Source organism: Paralichthys olivaceus, chromosome 14, assembly GCF_024713975.1.
Source record: "Paralichthys olivaceus isolate ysfri-2021 chromosome 14, ASM2471397v2, whole genome shotgun sequence".
NCBI classification, from domain to species: domain Eukaryota; kingdom Metazoa; phylum Chordata; class Actinopteri; order Pleuronectiformes; family Paralichthyidae; genus Paralichthys; species Paralichthys olivaceus.
In genome coordinates, this window is record NC_091106.1 from 10,377,585 (window position 1) to 10,397,037 (window position 19,453).

The 19,453-nt window shown below is 42.5% G+C and overlaps 1 protein-coding gene across 1 annotated transcript in view; it reads right to left on the reverse strand.

The window, feature by feature from the left end:
• The window catches only part of itga9 (integrin, alpha 9), a 51,558-nt gene extending 33,348 nt beyond the window's left edge, over positions 1–18,210 (reverse strand). The window contains exons 1-15 of the mRNA XM_020097653.2: positions 17,737–18,210; positions 17,403–17,530; positions 15,472–15,578; positions 13,199–13,322; positions 11,396–11,463; positions 9,236–9,365; positions 9,067–9,152; positions 8,902–8,964; positions 8,274–8,411; positions 7,710–7,815; positions 5,107–5,201; positions 4,236–4,326; positions 3,865–3,910; positions 3,593–3,747; positions 1,946–2,106 (exon numbers count right to left, since the gene is read on the reverse strand). Coding sequence (XP_019953212.2) covers positions 1,946–2,106; positions 3,593–3,747; positions 3,865–3,910; positions 4,236–4,326; positions 5,107–5,201; positions 7,710–7,815; positions 8,274–8,411; positions 8,902–8,964; positions 9,067–9,152; positions 9,236–9,365; positions 11,396–11,463; positions 13,199–13,322; positions 15,472–15,578; positions 17,403–17,530; positions 17,737–17,924 — 1,686 coding nt within the window. The 5' untranslated portion in view covers positions 17,925–18,210. The remainder of the gene's footprint in view (positions 1–1,945; positions 2,107–3,592; positions 3,748–3,864; positions 3,911–4,235; positions 4,327–5,106; positions 5,202–7,709; positions 7,816–8,273; positions 8,412–8,901; positions 8,965–9,066; positions 9,153–9,235; positions 9,366–11,395; positions 11,464–13,198; positions 13,323–15,471; positions 15,579–17,402; positions 17,531–17,736) is intronic.
• Between the last annotated feature and the right edge of the window lie 1,243 nt (positions 18,211–19,453).

Here is a 19,453-nt window from a genome sequence, read left to right on the forward strand (position 1 = left end):
TAATCTGCAGCTGCACTTCACACCTCAATCGAGGCCAATCCAAATATTCACATAGAGGAAAGATGTAATATTGTCTGTATGAAGTCAGCCAAAATAATACTCGTCATCTGTAAATGTAAATATTTACAGAGTACTTTTGGGATATATATGTATTTTGAGGGCATAGTGATCCAATACAGATATTTTGAAAAACAAACACTGCATTTGAAACCTCTTGTCCACAAGTAAACAGCATTTTTACAAACGCCTTCCCTCAAGTTTGTGTGTATCCGTGTGAGCGTGTAAAACTGAGTGTTTGGGAAAAAATGACGTCACAGCTTACTTTGCACACGCCCACTCTTTCTTGATAATTCTCGATGGCACCATGTTTGGTTGGCACTGCAAGGTCTAAATACAAGTTTGCCGGTACAATAATATCCGCAGTAGTGCAGACAAGACTTTAAATCACAAGGTTAATTCTCATATTAGTCTCTTTAATATAAAGCTAAAGCCAGGAGATAATTGATGTAGGTTCATATAAAGACTGGAAACAAAGATAACAAAAATACACCTGACAGAACCTTTAAAGGTCATTAGTTATATCTCATTCACTTCATTCGTACTAAGTATGAAGGTGCAGCATATAGCTTGTTAATAGATGTTTTTTTTTCCTCAAGACAAACTTTTCCTGCGGTTTCCAGTCTTTTTGTTAAGCTAACTATCTCCCAGCTCCAGCTTCATATGAAACAACAGACACAAGGGTGGCATCAATCTTTAATTTCCCAGAATTTCCCTAAAAACGACCTACTCCTTTAACGACATCCAAGTGAAACTTCATCCAGCAAAATAAGAGCCTCAACTAACCAACAGAACTGCAAAATACGGCTCTTCACTGAAGCCGGCATCTGCCTGATGGATGGCGCTTAAAGTTTAAGAGTGTTTAACTCCCAGCAAGAAAGATGCCACAGATAGGTGGCAGCTACAAGTAAAGACTGAGCGATAACTCACTAGCCCACCCACAAACCTGAGCTTATTTGGCTCATGTGTTGAAATGCCAGATTTACTTTGAGCAGAAACCCCACCTTACAGGACTTGAACCCTCCTGTTATTGTCCTCTGTGTTGAAACTTAGATGAAGAGAAGTGAAAAGTATGTTTGAAAGGTGCCATGCAGTTTTAATGAAGAGCCTGGATAAACACACGCCAGACTCTGCTGAATAAACCTTGATACTGGTGTGAGTGATGTGCACTCATTACAGTCTGAATGGTTGAAGGAAGAGAGGCAGGCGCCTTGATGACAGCCCCCCCTCAGTTCGCAGCTCAGCCTCCCATGGTGAAAGTGCCTGGAGAGAACCGTTAAGAACGGCAGTGAAATTTACAGGCCTGCAGCGGGCCTCTGAATTACAGGAGGTGAAACATAGATAGTGACCTCAGGACGAGGACCCTCTGTGGCCACTCCACCTAATCACAGAGGAACACAATAGAGGGACTATGCAATGACAAAGAAGACTCTGTTTCCTGTTTCTGCAGACACACACTTGAGCAGCATGGTTTCACGAACCAAGTGCCTGACTATTACCTTTAACCTAACCCAGCAGGAGGACACAAATAACCTCCAAGCAGATGCCTGCTCATCTAACGCCTTCGCTCTGAACTCCGGATAATCTCCCAATGAATCAGCCTCCTGTGTCTATGTCTGAAAAAAGGCTTATCGGATATGTGACGGTCATTCCAGCATTTTGACATTCAAATCTTTATCTCTTGTTTTTAATCTGTGTAAACATTTTAGATGTGACCTTTAAGACTGCAAGGAAAAATAAAGAAGAAAAACAGTCAACATAAGCAAATAAGTCATATCACAGATCAACACTGCGGAGTGGGGGCTCTCGAGGTCGTGGGAAACTGAGAGATCAGTTGTGGAAACGAGCGGAAGACCAAACACAAACTCAGCAGACGATCTAAGCGTACCTTGACGTAGGCAGTGTAGGGCTGGCACTGCTCCCTGTTGATGTCCAGGCTGAGCTGCTGGCTCATCTGGCTGATCTGAGATCCACTGTGAATGAAGTAAACCCGCGCAGGCTGGCTCTTCTGTCGCTTATCCACATCAGCCGTCAAGTTATACAGCAACTCTGAAAAGTGACAGAGACGCTTTAACACACGACATCGGCTGACAGCAGCGGTTCATCCAGCAGAGAAAATCCTGAAGTATGCAGGGTCTGGTTTTCTGCTAAATGTAATAAATAATGTTATTGCTGTCAAATTAGAGGGAAGATGGGAACATGTTGGACATTTCTTGGTCAAATCATCTGAATTGAGATTAACAGGAGCTCTTTGTTCTGCGTTGCCTCTTAAAATCAGAAGTAATTTTAGTCGATGTGATTTAATTGCCCCATAGGTTTCCTACTGTGATGAATTTCGGTTTCATCCGGAGATCATAGATCAATCTTTCATCCACAGAGACGTAACATATTTTTATTAATATTAGCTCATGCTGGGATGAATACGGACAAACTGCTCTTATATTTAAAAATAGGCCTTTTGTGCAGATATTTCGGTAGCTTAGGATAAGCAGACAAAAAAAGGAAATTAATTTTCCAACCGGTAGGGCTGAACTACTATTGCTGTGAAAGAAAACATTTCAATAATTACATTCCTGAAGGCTCCACCCCTGGCTTTAGTGACGCTGAGACACAAAATCTATTTTGAAATGAGAAATCATAAGCATGAAGCCAAACATTACTAATGTTTCCGAGAAACCCATATATGGGCCTCTGGCCATTAAAACCCAGTTCTCTGAATGAATCAGCCTCAGTTTGTAGTAATTGCTTCAAGAGGGTGTCATACTGGTAAAACAGTGGGAGGGGCAGCGCACACACTCCAGTCGGACCAAAGCCTACTGTTTCCTCCGTCCAACAGAGGGAACGCCATGCGCTCACTCCAGAGGAGGCAAAGGAAGGTTTCATTATGGGAGTCACCAAACACATAGTGCTGCACTTTCCATGGCGTTCGCCAGACAGCTCAACAGAGAAGCTTTATTTCTGCGAGCCAGGATGTAGTCATTATGTAACGACAGGACTCTTGCTCCCCTGGGGGCGGCTCCAAATGACCACACCCAAACACTGGAACAGGACTGCACCTCAGCGCTCAACAGGCGCCGCACCCAAGAGCCAGTTAGCAAAGGCTGAAGGGTAAAATATCGGCCAAAACCAGTGACCAGTGAGCCAACGACGGCCAAGGGCTAACCACACTGAGGGTGTGATCGCATGATCATGTTTACACATTTTCATATTTAAATGACCTTCTAAACGGAGTATGAATTTCACTTAAGCATTAATGCATCTGCAGGTGAATGATAGAGCAATGACAAATGCCAACTGAGATTTTGAGAATCACTTTCAAAATTCAACCTCTGATGACAAGAACCAGAAAGTCAGTGTGTTTGAACGCTGGTCTCCAACAAATGGTTTACATTTCAGGTTAGATAGACCATGGGCTGTACTTAAAGATGGACGCCAAGACTGCTCCACAAGCCAAAGCATCTTGATTGCCAGCTCATGGCTTGATCCCACCTCCTCCATATTAATGGATGGGACATGGGCCAAATTAAAAACCTACCTATCTGTCCGGGCAGCTGTCTTCCTCGGAAGCGCATGCAGACGGTGACGTTGAAGCAGTTCAGGTTCTGGTGGCCCTCGTGGCACTGCGGCACTGAGATGTTGATGGAGACAGGGAGGAAGATGGAGATGTCCACCGTTATGATAGGCCGGGACCTACGACCACATCAGCCGCCACAGGAACACAGTGCAGGAGAGATCAGACATTAATATGACACAGGGAGAGAAGAAGAAAAACAGGTCTGTGCCCAAGAGTTCAATCCAGTCGCTCACCTCAGCAGCACCACGCTATCTGCCATGAACGCTCCGATAGTGACATCTAGAACAAATACATGAGCATGATGGATTAATAAACAACCACAGAGAAGATATGATCTGCTGACAACACACTTTACACCTGCAAATCCCAAACAATGCACAGAGGTCTTTTAACTGTCATGCTAGCTCAGTCTGGAAGTCAGCTGTGGAATGCAGTAAACAAGATGCCTCTATCACGAGTCTGAAACTCTGCACATATACAGCACAATGAGAGCCTAAAACTAGGAGGGTGTAAAAACAGATATTTAATCATCTCATCCTTTTTCCATTTGTTATGTTTTTACTCAATTTCCCTGACGCCCTCATCCAGTCTGGTATGACTTCACCTGTGTAACCATTGCCATCCATGTCCACGTTGCCGGAGATCGACTGGCCAAACATCTGCAGACCAGGGTTAACGCTGCGCCCAGACAGTTTCTGTAACAGATGATACCAGCCTTCAAACAACTCGTGAGCCAACATGGACACAAGCACATTGTGTAATGTGTCTCTCTGGGTTTGTTTTTTTTTTTCATATATAAATCTTTGCTTTTACAGACTTGTAAAAAATAACACATGTGGTATCCCAGTTTGGCATTAGGACTGTAAACAGGGGGAAAAAGCCAGCTTAACAGTTTCCTGAGCTCAATTAATTGATGTATTATATCTTGTTGGTTTAATATGTGCATGAGTAAGTGTAAAAGAGACAACTATGTTTTACTAAAAAGAGATTCACATATATATTTCTTTGCCAACTACTAAAACACACTATGAAACTAGTGCTGCTTTTAGACATGCACTGGCCCCATTTGTCCTGTAATTTTTCAGGTGGGCTCTATGTGAAAATGCTAACGTCTGAGTCAGTTGCTGCAGAACTTTTCCTGCCATTCCCCTCGTAAAAGTAGTAGTAAAATATAATGACGCTTCAAACATACATCAAATGCAAAACTGAAAAAGGAAAAAAATAAGCACTAAGAAGACATAGACAAAGATGTGAAATTGGAAAGATGAGAGTTTTTGGTAGAAAGTGCCAACGCCCGTGTTGATGTGCTGTAAACAAAATACATGTGAATTTCACAAGGGAATTTGCACATCATCTCCTGCATCCTTCATGCTTTACCTAGGCCCCACTCCTTGAATAAGTGTTCTGGACATTTAGAAAAGCAAACCAAAAAAAATTAATTTCCATCTCAGAAAACGACTCAGGAGTTGTCTTACCATTGAGTACTTGCTGATTATTCCTGTGGCGTCCCCGTGGTAGATGTAAACAGCTCCCCCATAGTCGTCCTCTTTAGGTGCTCCTATGGCTACATCTAACAAATAAAGCACAAAAAGTGTTTCTCTGTAAAAGCTGGAACAGAAATGAATGAGTACACAAATGACTTTGTGTGTTTGTTGGTGCGTGTACATACACAAGCCTTCATTAAGCTTTGGCCAGTGCCTGGGAAACAAGCTTTTACAGTAAGACTCTTAATAGACAATTATGTGATTTTAGTGGCAATAAAAACATGTGCGACCTCTGAGAAAGTGGAAACAAGACTATAAAGTTCTGGCGAGAGTAGTGAAACAACGTCCCCTTATCCCATTTCCACAAAGTCCATATGTAAACGTTCTTTTTATAAACCAGAACACTTGCACCACACCATGTGGTGCAGCAGAAACTGTAGAAGAACAAAAAATACCCGACAACAAAATATGTGGAAGTAGAATTAGTCTACTGCTGTTGGTTAAACCAAATTCATAATATTATTTCTACAGTAGTTCTTTCAAATTAAATGGCAGCAGTTGTGCTGTAAATAATATTTTCAGTCATGGAGCTACTGGCTCTTTCGACACTTTGAGAGGGATGAGTTACGAGATGAGTTATACTTCCCAGCTGCCATCTTTCCCTACACACACACACACACACACACTGTGCCAGGCTGCAGGCCTTGAGGCATATCTCACACGGAGATGAAACCAGGCAGCAGCTTCCAGCCCGAGACAGACGCCAAGTCGAGTCACCGGAGAAACAGACTGTAAATGTGGGTCTCCGTGTGTGAGGCTAATTTGGATTTCATCTGGATGAACCCGTGCACACAAGGGCACGAGAGGGCAATATTTCCTCCAGATCCCCCAAAGCAGCAGGTTAATCAATACAAAATGATGGCATTTTGTTGCACCTACTGGGAAACTCAGCCAGCCAGCATTAGCCTGTGGGCTGATGTGAAGAATATAAAGTGTGTGACTTTATTACTCGCCAGAAGAGAGGAAATGGTTTTGTTGCATGAGTATGGGACAATAGCACTGAACGCTGTTATAAAGTGGTTGCCTTTGCTGTGGTAGCTTCATAGACCACTAGAGAGCTGTAACAAGGTTTATACCTATGTAACACGGCCCCCAGCTTTGTTCTGACCTCTCACCGGTGGCTAGAAATAGTCTACATGCCCAGAGATACTTCAGGACAATGCCAATTGTTCTGCATCTTGGGAATGTTTTGAAACTCTCCTTCAAGGACACTTACTTTGTGCAGCAGACGTTGACGTTGCCATGGTTGTAGTACTATACAAGACATTTGTGCTTACTGGACGGAAGCATGTTAAATCCACAATGTGCTTCTTTTTCTTCTTTCTTATTCCATTAATAATCTCCTCATAATAATTATAATAACCCAATTATTAGTTGGAGTCATGACCCACAACTTGGTCTTTAGCGTTAATCTATGGCTTTTGCATATGCCTCTCGATTGTCGTGTGCCCACCAGAAGTTCTGTTTGAATTTGTAATTTGAACTATTTCTGTTTTATGTATCTGAACTTTTAGTACCTAACGCATTGGCTCGTACCTTGAGATCCTTGGGCAGAGGCCTGCTATCTGTTCCAGACTCTCGGCTGAAAACCGAAGGACACGGAACCTTTGCAGTCAGAGCCCAGAGGCTCTGGAATTATTTGCCCGAGGAAATTAGGTCAGCTGACTCAATAAAAATTTTTTTGAATCCCTCCTGAACACATACTTTTATCAGATAGCCTTTCCTGATTTAACTTGAATTTTTGAACTTGCTTCTATCTATCTACTCATTCCAGAAATGTCTGTCGGAGTCTTGCATATCTCAATAACCATCGATCATATTGGCTTGCCCTTGGCTTGTTAAGGGCCCAGGGAAGTACAGGGTTGAATTTGGTATGAATTGGAGACATGATATGTTCCTTATTAATAAAATTTGAATAAACAGCGACCAGCGCTCCACAGCAGCGGGTGCAGTGTTCGATCTTTAAATTAAGAGGTGAAAAGTTTCATAAAGAAAAAAAAAGAAAGTTGCAACCGTCTTTAGCACAGATGAAGCAAACAGCCCGTTCCCAAAGGCACTGCACTAGTTCTCTTGAACTCTGATGATTTATGAATTATGTGATTATGTGATATCATTGTTGAGTTCATGAAGCAGTTTGAATTTTGAAAGGTCTTCTATAAATAAAGATCATCATTATTATTACATTAAAATTATAATAAGCGTTTTATGTATCAGTTTCTCTGTCTTCCCATTGGACAGATACAGAATATGTAAACACTAACCAGCATTGTACTGCCACAATAAATGCATAGTAACATAATATTTATAATAATATATACAATAATTACCCAATAGTTAGTTAAAATGCAGCATTGTCAGGTAAATGACATTTGCTGATGAAGCCCATGTGATAAATAATTAGATAAATGGAAAAATGTGACCTAAAAGTGTCACTTTGTACTGAACTTTATGTAAATATGTTACTTTTTTCTGACCTTGTTATAAATATGTTACTGTATGCAGACCTTGATATAAATTGGTTACTTTGTACTGACCTTGATAACCATCGTCATCTATGTCTCCTATAGCAGCGATGCATTCTCCAAAGTGAGCATTGAAAGCACTGTCGCCAGTCAAAACGCCGCCCTCCTCCATCACTCCCTGAGAACAGAAGCAGGGGAGAGAAGAGTTTACACAGAGCAAACAGATGAACGAAGAAAGGTCCTACAGTTTCCTGCAGCAGTGAAATGACTGCAGCTTCTCTCAGATAAACGGATTTGGCCGCGTATGCACAGTCAACTTTTATATAAACAATTTCACAACCAAAGAGACAGAGAGTCCTGCAATAACTCCTACATATAAACTGTACAAACAGAAGCTCTATTCTCAGTCGATTAAATTATCTCACTCCTGAATCACACATTGCGCAACTGTTTTAGTGTATGAACATGATAATAAATACAGTCAGGAATAAATCAAACAGGAGCAAAGATAAAAATCAACAGTGCAGGAATAATAACAGTTCCGACATGTACTGTACATCTGTGTAGAGAGAGACAGAGCAAGTAAATCTGTGAGTCAGGGTATCATGTTCCCACTGACCCACAGATCCCACTCACGTTGCCCATGCTGAGGTACACAGACACCTGGCCCTCATCCCGGAGCTGGCTGTGCATGGGTGCCCCCACCAGCAGGTCCGACAGGCCGTCCTGGTTCAGATCAACTGCACACAATGAGGAGCCAAAGTAAGAGCCCATCTGGAACCAAGCCGAGCCACAGAGCAATGGGTCAGATCACAGACACGTCTCCTTCAGGTTACACAGTTTATTACACGTTGTGACTTTACTCTTTACATATGAACATACATATACTGTACATAGACAAAAAAATCAGGAATATTTAGAGGGCTGATTTTGTGTGAAACTTGGTGCAGCTTGATTTAATCTAAGGGGACTGATAGGCAGAAGTATGCTTTCTACTGAGTTAGCTACCTCCCTGGCTGTGGTTTCTGGCAAATGTGTTGCTTCTTTAAATAACTGTTACTGTCTAAGTGTTTAAACGAGACATAAACAGAGCAGCTCGGACAACAATTACACCGGAGTGTCTGCACTGTATCTAAAGAGTGGACTACACAGTCCCTGCGGCAGATACGGCTGTTGTACTGTTCCTAACAATAACCTCAATGCAAAATATGTGCTGCGTATTGATTAAAAACAGATACAAGACAAACCACATCCGAGCTCATACCATTTTCCCTGAGGCCTGAAAACTCTTCACCAAAGACCCACCATCGATTTTGAAAATGTAAACCTGTGTGGGAGAAGAAAAAAAACAAAAATCACTGCAGCAGCCAACAAAAATGAGGACTTCATCTCGACAGCTGAAAATGAAGAGAAAAGATGAAGTCCCTACTTTTCCACTGCCGCTGTGCTGAGGCGCCCCTGCAGCTATGTCTATCACATTAGGAGAGGAGAAGTGTCCCGCCGTCACAGCGTAGCCTGCAGACACGGGGAGTAATCACTTCCAGCTCCTTATATTTCAGACGTTCAACACAAAACGTTCCTCAGCGACAGACTCTTACCAAGGTAGCTGTATCTGTGGGAGTCCACGTCTTCTTTGTTTGGGCTGTAGAAAGAGTCCGAGGTCAGGTTGTACACCTTGATCGTCCCCGTCCAGTAGTAGGAACCCGGAGCCCCCATCACCACCAGCTCCTAAAAAAATTACAAACCCAACATTCATTGAGTTTCACCTTCCATGTGCATAGCCTTCTGAAGAGGGAGGTGAAAAGGGAAACCCTGCTGGGTGCAGCTCTGGTTAACCAGTGGCCACAGACTGGTTTGTGCTATCTGATCTAAAACACATCTCCAGACTTCGCATGCCAGCTGAAGCTTTGATGTGACGAGCACTTGGGAGCAGACTGACAGCTGTAAAATGAGCTGTTCACGGCTTCTTCTTCTTTTTGTAACGGGCCTCAGCCATGACAATTAGGATGCTCTGTTTCTGCTACGGCCAATAAAAGGTGCTGTGTTCCCGGCTCATCACACTGGAGCAAATCTCGCCACCACAAGACCCCCCACTTCATACAAACATCAGTGGAGAACACAGCGTGCGACCTGACTCAGCAGGATGTGTTCAAACATCTGGGCACCACCAGGCGCACGGACCATGGTTCAGACAAGGATAAGGTTTAACAGTTGGACATCTTTTCTTTAAATTCCCTGCATTCTTTTCTAAGGGGGGGGATGGGGGTCATTCAAATACTTTAACAGATCAACAGTGGCATTTTCAGCCGGCGAAAGAAAGAAGTGGGTGTAAAGATTTCTCTCTGGTTTTAAAACAGTGGGTTCATTGTGGAATCCAGCGTCTCCAGGACCTTTTCTTTTCTGAAGCCAAACGTCTTTTTACAGCCTCCACCTGACGACTCAACCATTTCACATACAGTTCCACACCTGCACAGTACTTTCAAGCCCACACTATGTTTTTTAATTGAAGTTCATGTACTAAAACAACCCTACAACATGACGTCATACTCTGCTCCAAGCCAAAGGAAAGTTTTAACAGAGGTCTTTGAAAAACACGTCAAAGTTTTTTGTTTTCTATGAAAAGAAAAACTTGTTTTACATTATGCTTATTATTGATGAATGGAAAGATGTAAAATAAAGTGTTACAATTAATCGGCTGATTTTTCTCAATGAATCATCCACAGCTTTAAGCACCCAAAATATTCAGTTTACAATGATAAAACAAAAAAAAAGGATAAATAGAGTTTCTTTAATTTGCTTTAAATGGATTAATCACTGTTTAAAATTGTTTTTGACAAATGTTCTGGTCAGTGACTATTTAAATTTTTTTTCTTTTCTTGACTTTCACCCAGGTGAACTTAAAAAGCTAAAATAATATAATTATTTATTATAATTACATTAAACATGAATAAGACTTTCTCCCCTTAAGGGCAGAGCTCCAGGACACATTTTAAGCCTTTTACATTCTACTGTTCTTTACTGTGTCTCAAATGAAATGAAGCTGTAATTTGAGACTTGAAAAAAGGTCTTTGCCGAACATGCTGCACATGAGAAACATCAGGAAAGAATCATAACGCTAATGTAAAGAAAACAAAATGTCTAAAGTGATCAAATTTACATTTTTTACATTTTAATTTATTCCTCATATGCACATTTTTTCCTTTCAAACTAAATTTGCACAAAAATAACCTTTTAGAAGTTAAATCTATTTGACCTTTCTCTCGCCATCTCTGCTCACTGCACCAGCTGCTTCTTTCCAGACTGCTCACAGACAAACATGTGCAAGACCGAAGGATGTTGTTCCAAGAAACAAAATGGTAATTACAAAAACAATAATGAGTCTGTGCTATAGAAAAAAGTCATATATTCTGGAGCACTTGTAAGCTGTTCTAACTGTGTTAGTCCCCAGAGCACTGACTAACATGTATATCTGACTGTAAAATTCAGATTTTCAACATCTTAAAAAAAAAAGAAGAGTAGAAATCCCCCTCAGCTCCATACATAACATCACTATCCTCAGAATACCAGACAGTCAAAGTCCAGAAGGAAAAAAAGGTTCTATGAAACATGGCATGTGATAATACTCTCCACATAGAAAGTAAAGAATATTAGAAAAATCTAAATCAAAGAACAGAACATGAATGAAAATGTGACTGACGACAATCAACACAAAGTGAGCATTACATGGATAAAGAGGATGAACAAGCAGTGTTACCGACCTCTGTGAAAACTCCTGCTATCCCGGCTTGGCACGAGCCGTGCTCTTCCCCATACTTCTGCTTATAGTCTGTAAGAAAAAAGAAAACCACAAATTATTTCTCTGCGCTCGGGCCAGCGTTTACTGGAGGGTTTTTTTCCTGCATTCCATATGGAGCTAGTCAAAGTCCCTGGTCCCATCCAAGAGGAATCTGGGGGCAGAGAAGCAGACTGAGAAGACCTCTTACTTAAAAGAGGGTAGGGGGGATGACAGTGCTCTCAGGTTACAAAAATATTGAGTTTGGATCCGTATAAAATGCAGTAAATATAAACTGCAAAGTCCACTTGGCATCTCCTCTGTTGGCAACAAGAGTTACGGAAGGAAGTGAGATCCTGACCTGGGAGCACAATGAAGGTGTAAAACAGCCTTTGGTAAACAGCCCTGAGTCACATGAAAACATATGTGGGAACACATTTGCATGAGTCAGCTTAAAATGTTACGCGCAGCATTATTTTCCAAATGGAAGCTGATTTAACTGTCGTAGAGTGTGCACAAAGGAAAACAACCAGCAGCACGAATGGATTTGATTTGTTACAGTCATAAAAATCAATCTGATTTCTCTACTTCGTGAGTAAATCTTTTCTTATAAACACATGACTTCTGGAAAATGAAATATAAAAACCTGTGCTCATACAAATACAATTATGCTGTAATGACATTTAACAATAATAACAATGTTTTTCTTTTGCAAAAAGGTGTATTGAAAATAAAACTCCACCTCCATTGGACAAGTGTTCCTTTCGTTAGTTACATAAACTGTGTTCTTCAGTATAGTGGGAGCTGACTCCTGCCAGAGAACTTGTGCTGGACTGAGGATGAGAGATCACACCTCAAGGCTCTCGTGCTACTGTTCCTCTGTGCCAACACACCAATCAGAGGCCAGGAGCAGGTGTGATGGTGCTGGCTCCACCCAAAGTGGAGGTCTGGACCTCTCATGGGGTCCCAACAGAAATCTGTGTGGTCCCAAGACCATTGTAGGAGTAGGAAATAAACACAACCTGTGGGCTTTAAAGTCTGATCATCTTCACTGGACCCACAGCCGAGGACGAGAGACATTTGTTCACAAGATATTTGATCATAAACCAATGAACTGGATATATTAAAGGTTTGACCCCATGATAAAGAGATTAGAGTTCATCCTCAGGAGGACACGAACACAGAGCTCAGATTTCACAGCAAATCATTCAGTAGGTATCAGAGATAGAGGAAAAGGGCATCATCAAAACCATTGGGGCTCATTCTCTGGGGACCCAGAATATCTCTGATCAAATCATCTTTTACAAGATTTTTCACTGACTTTTCTTTAGGGGTGACATATAATACAAAATTAACCTTTCGCGAATGAGGCTCATAATCTGTCTTTTTTGCCTCCATCAGACTTTTCTTTGTTTGCTGGTACATTGGTGTTTGTTTATTTGTATGTGAACAGGATTATATGAAAACTACAGAACACATTTCGCCAAAACTCGGGTGGAGGGATGGGCCAGGAAGGAACCCATTAAAAGTTGGCTTAGATCTGGACAAAGGGGCAGATCCAGGAAGTTTTTCTGACAATTTAACAAATTTCCCAGGGAATAATTATTAAGGAGACTGATATCTATGTGTGTGTAGATTGAATTCAATGGGACTGTTGGTGGAGGTATGCACTCTACTGAGGGCCATTACACTTTTTATTAGATTTTGAAGGGGTTATGAGTTTAAAGCCGCTAAAAAGACATCTCTTTTGAGTTAATGTTGGTTGAAGTGAAGATAAAGGGAACTGTACCTTCGTAACAAGGGATGAGGGGTTTCGTCCTGCCCTGAAGCGTTGGAGGAATGATGGAGCAGTATCCATGTGGAAGGATGTGCTCTGAGTCGTAGTAGACGTTTTTCCAGCGGTGAGCACAGGCCTGCAGGAGGAGAACACAAATTCAGACAGCATGCTCGCTCTGTAAACACAAACATTTCAGACTACACGCCGACTGAATAAGCCCCTTCCTCGCCGGGCTGGAGTCAGAGCGTCTCTGTGGCTGTCAAACCATCATCAATGAGAGAGGGGGGGATTAAAGCCCTTCCATAACCCTGACCATAACAGCCACGGTCTGTGGTGTGAATATCTCAGCCTGATGGCCTGGGATCTGTGTTTCTCAAACTGGATTTAATGTGCAGTGAGAAAATCTTCAAATTAACATTTGTGTTTTAAACGTTTTCACTTCAAAACAGCTCTGACGGGTTTTTACAGGCAACTAGAGAAGCAAAAAAGAAAAAGAAAAAGAAGAAGAACTAAAAGATCAGAAACAGAACAAATTTAGACTTAAATGTGGCGCTGCTAAAACAGGGTTTACATTTCTTATTTCTGGAGTATTTCTTAAAACAATATTTTACTAAATAAAACATTTCACAGAGAAGAAAGCAAACGGGGGAAATGTAGACCAGAGTTCAAACTCGGCACAGATCAGGCCACGTACAGTATAAGTGTGAATGTGGTAATAATTTAGTACCCCGGGGGGACGGTGGTGGGGGCTCCTGTGGCTCTGGGGACACTTCATTTCCCCCTGCACTGTTTAACTCCCCCACTCTCCCTCCCACACACACACACACACACACACACATACACAGCCAATCCAAATGAATACAAGAGTTTGGGCGCACACAAAGCGTCAGATGTCTGGAAGCGAGATGCTTTCTGGAGAAACAAACGACAAGCTTGGCGCACAGTAGTAGTGACGCCATCATGAACTGTTGAGTAGAAGCAGATTCTTCTGAAAGAAAAGAGCAATCAGCTGATATAAACATAGCTGAAGGAGAGATTCCAGCAGCTGACAGGTTCTGTCGAAGCTGCACATGGAGGCATCCATGGCTGGTGTATTGTATTGGAGTAATGTATTGCTGTTGTCACGTTAAAGAACTTGCCACTCGCAAACTAGGCTTTCGCCGACCGTGCAGATGAAATCACCACTGCACACATCTGCCGAGCAGCCGTTTCTCTCCTGTTGCACAGGAACGTGAGTCCATTCACATGAGATAAAGAAAAAAAGAAAAGTAACATGTGGCTCTGGGAAGTCACGACCTATTCATTTATCATAACTCTCTATGGGCAGCCAAAGACTGTGCACGTAACGGCTCGTTGTTACACATGTCTACGCTCTAATCCCGGAGTCTGACAACTCCAAGAAGTCTGCAGACTTTCTGACGAACCGACTGACAAGGAAAGCCGAAGGTAACAGTTTGTAAATCGTGCCAATACATTCCACCAGGGGGGAAAAAAAGAAGGGAGCAAGGACAAACATAGGAATAAGGGCTGAACATTTCCCTCAACCTCTTCAGGGAAGAGGATTCCTGTGACTCCCAGAGCTGGAGGTCAATCAGTGAAGGTATTCAAGCACATTCACACTTGTCATGAAGGGCTCAAGAGTCCCAGTCCACCTTCAAAGTGTCATGGGATGCCCACTGCTCCCTCGCTACCCATTGCAGGAGACCAGGGTTAACATTTAATGAAAGGCTGCCCTTAGATGGGACCACTGCGGAGGGGCCGAAGCCTAAACAAACTCTGCCAGCTGCCCTGTGATCTCTGAGCAAACACCCAGCGAAGCACGTCTGGGATTAGCACCACTATACATCTAATTTCTCTAAACACTGCTTTTTTTTTTTACACGTTTCATAAACAACAATCTACTTTTGACAAACCCCTTGTTCCACTGACTCGTCCAGCTCCAAACACGAGGTAAATGCTTCACAGTATTATGTAACCACGCAGCACTTTCCAAATCTGTCTGGCTTCAGCTGTGACTCCAGCTCTAAATATGCAAAGAAAGAGTTGAAAATCATGGACTTGAACTCTGCTTGTAAGCATGTGGCACAGAATTGAAGCAAAGGCCTTTTTTTTGCAAGAGACGGGTTGTAATGTTGAGAGCAGCTGTGGTTTAACAGTGTGGTTCATGGTAAGACGTTTGTTACAATGATGTTGGTATAATCGGGCCGGGTTTAGGGGCGTGCATGGTTCATATTAAAGCAGTCTTGCTGAAGTGGCGACAGCGGCGTTTTTGCCTGTGAACTCACCAGTATTTTGCCGTTGGCTTTGTCCTGGCGGGCCAGGCTGACTCCCATCCACTCGTTGTCCCTGTCCCCCTGGCACGTCTTCCCACAGGACTCTCTCGGGTTGTTTCCTGAGGACACAATGAGAGTCAGGATGGAGGACGTCTTGGAGCGAGTAACTTGTTACTTGTCAGTTGTTAGCTTTCTGAGCTCTGGTCTTTATTAGTTGTTGCTGTTAAATATGCAAGTTGATACAGTTGACATGTTCACTTAACGAAAAAAAAACTATTGTGACATTTATTAAAGCTCTGACTCTGGATGTTTGAAGTAGATATCAATGTTAAAATGTGAAAGTTGAACAACTCTAATAACTGGTTGATACATGAAGCAATCAGCCTGCTATTTTGTCAATCAATCAACTGATTGTCACCTTCAAACATCAGAAAGCTAGAACGGCTCTCAGGAGAGCACACACCTCCGCCAAGGCCCAACAGTTTCCTTCAATTCAATCAAGCTGCACCAAATGTCCTACACAGACATCAATTCCCTTAATGTGTCCAATCTCAAAATGTTAAAGTGAGTGATAAATAAAATTCCTGGATCCGACCCCTGATCCAGATACAAAATGTAATTAATTTTCCCTGACCCTCATCACATCCTTCTGCCGAGTTTCGTAGAAATCTGTTCAGTAGTTGTTTGTGTAATCTTACTCATGAACAAACAAACCAACAAACAAACCAAGGTGAAACATAAGTTACATGGTGGAGGTAAAAATGAAGAAAATCCTCACTGCAATTTCCTTGAGACAAATCAAATGTCCTGTTTTGTCCCGACAACACTGAGAAACCCAGGAATATTCTGTTTACACTAACGTTCGGACAAAAACAAGCTGCAAACTCACACCTTAGAGTTTGGAATCCCTGCTTAAAAAATGCTTGTTTGTTTTTGGACAGCCAATGAAATGTGGTTGTCTGTCAGTGTTATTAGTTTCCTCTGACCCTTCAAGGTTCGGCTCCTCTGACCCATGATTCACTGGTCACGGCAGCACATGTGGTCACTGCCTCTTTCTTTCTCTGTGATACATTGACAGAGCACGGGGTTAATATTAAAGCCATGCGTGCAGCCCGGCTTTTTGACCACAAAAACAGAGCTGGGGGGGAGAGTGGACGCGCTGCTGCTGAACCTTTTGGCTCACGTGCTTGGAAAATATTAGCAGGGGCATAAATCATATTTATCATAATATTTATGGACCTCTGCACACAGAACCCTCTTGTCTCTCGCATGTCCCCATTAACACAGGTTGAGAACTAAAAAAAGAACAACTGTCACACTGTGAAAGAGGAGAGAGAGAGAGAGAGAGAGAGAGAGAGAGGAGCATAAGGCTGCATTATTCTTATAAAACAAAACAGATGCTGGGGGGAGTTTATACACAGAGTGGACGAGAGAGATAGAGAGTGTGTGTGTGGATAGTGAACTTTTCCGTGTGAGTAAAGTATTAATATCTGCACTGTTCAAGTTGTGTGTGTGCATGTGCGTGTGTGTGTGTGTGCATGTGCGTGTGTGTGTGTGTGTGTGGGGGGGGGGGGGTACTGCAGCTCGTGATGGTGAACTTTTCTGTGTGTGTGTGTGGATAGGGAACTTTGATAAAGCCTTCATTTTTGCACTGCTCTAGTTGCTTGTGTGTGAATGGGTGTGTGTGTGTGTGTCTGTACTGTAGCCCCTGATTAATTTCTGCACTGTTCCAGTTGTGTGTCTCTGTGTGCATGTGCGTGTGTGTGCATGTGTGTGTGTGTGTGTGTGTGTGTGTACTGTAGCCCCTGATCGTGAACTTTCCTGTGTTGGTTTAGTGTTAATTTCTGCACTGTTCCAGTTGTGTGCCTCTGTGTGCATGTGTGTGTGTGTGTGTTTGTGTGTGTGTGGCTGCTGTGGTGATGCTGCGGGCTGTGGTGACTGACCTCTGCCCAGGTCCATCTCTGTGCAGCGGCGCTCCGGGTTGCTGTGAACCCGACACTTGAACACGGATCCAGGAGAGTGCACGGAACTACTGTAGGTGGAGTTCGCTTTCGGAGCTCCTACTATCACCCTGCACACACGAGAGCGGAGAGGATGGGACACAGAGGAGTTTTCATCTCATGCAACATTAAACTGTGCCACTGCAGCCACTGAATAGAGAGAATTTACTGCGCACAGGAGAAAGTGAAAGAACAAGTTCTGCAAACATTTGTTCAAAAAGTTCACTTTCATCATCATTGCTAGAAACCAACATCTCTTCCAGGAACAGGAACTCACCAGCGTGTGTTGTCATGATAATGCTCCAGCACCGAGTAGCCAAAAAAACTAGAATTTGGTCCGCGGAACACTAAAGGATGTTCTAAGTCTATGTTGTAAGAATAAGCTGCTGAAATAAAGAGACAGACGTGAAAAACATTTAGTACTCCCGTGTTTTGTCCCCGGAGAGGAGCCATCCCTTTGCGCATCGTGCGTAAAAACGCGGTTAAAGTGTCCAAAAAGAAGAAAAAGGAAACAATGAGGAGGAATTGCCAACACTTCTGTGGTCAGAGTTGTGGAAAACTATCTTCTCCCTGGTCTGAGACAACATGCAGGCTGTGATGGCATGAGGGAAAGCTGGAGGAGCAAAGTTAACGGTCCGGTAAATAACGGTGCGTCAGCTTCTCTCCATTCTGTGTCAATCTGAGAAAGTTGCAGCACGCAGGCTCCTGTCGTGGAGATAAACTCAGTCAGATGTGTCAATGGACACAGTCAGGGAGAAGAGGAAATAAAACGAGAGCCATCTGACTGTAAAATAAAAGCACAGGCGCTGAGATGGACAGCTGTTCCAACGCTGGAGGGCGCAGCGAGGGTTTTATTGTGAAAGAGACAAACCGGACTGTGTGATTTCACTGTGGGGACATGACGCTGGTACCGAGGGTCAGGGGGAGACGCGGATGGTTTTGAGGCGCAAAGCATCACATTTCAGGGGCGAGCAAAACTGAGACACGAGGGCGCACTGCTGCCACCTAACGTTTTACACCCAGAATCAACCGAACAATAGTTATTGTTTTATTCAACAGAGTATTTATTCATCCTCACCCAAGAGTTAAATCAGGAGGAACCAAGGAGGTTGATAAAGTCAACACAGGGAGATGTCAAAAACTATTTGCCTCCCTCCTGTCACAGGCAGTTGTGACCAATCACGTTTTATCCATTGAAGTCCTGAACAAAAAATGTTTTAGATCCCAGTGTACCCTCTGCAGGAGTTCCGAACCAGCTCTCCATTAAAAGGGTCCGGGTCTCAGGCTCTCAAGAGATTCACTAAAACTTCATTAAGCTGGTGTTGAGGACACACGCCCAGCTTCTAACTGCCTTCATCCAAGCGTCCACCCTGCTTCCACTGAAATAGTAATAATTCTCGATAGCCATGTGAGAAAAGTTAGATTTCAGTCATGCCTGTTAACTTCAGCTCTCCTCGTGTAAAAATAAATGTGCACTAGGAAGTTGCTAGGAATTTGTTTAGTGGCTTTGTAAGCCCAGAGGATCTGTGACTCTGTAAAGAATCAGTAAGTTGTAAAAGTTACCAAAGTAATCCAGTTACTGTCACACTGACAGCACCAAAGCAATGTCCACATTGTCTTTTATTGATTTAGCAGTGGCGAAGCATACAGCGTTGATTTAAAATCTAATGTAAAAACTTAAAAAGTAAAGAGTAAGAATATAAAAGAGAAAAATGACAGGATGTTGTAAAAAGGAAGAAAACGTGATGACATTTTTAGAGAAAGTGAGAAACTGCTTGGTCAAAGCCACTTTTCGTTTTCTACCAAAAATCGGATTTGTGTTGAAAACATCTCTCGTCTTAATCAGCAGTTTTTTTACAATTCACACAATGTTTTGACTGTTACTTTCTGTTATCTGTTACTTCCTCTTTTTCATCAACATCTGAGTTTTTAAATTAACAGCTTTCTGCACACAGAGTAAATAAGGCAACAACACTTTTAACTTATTTCGCCTT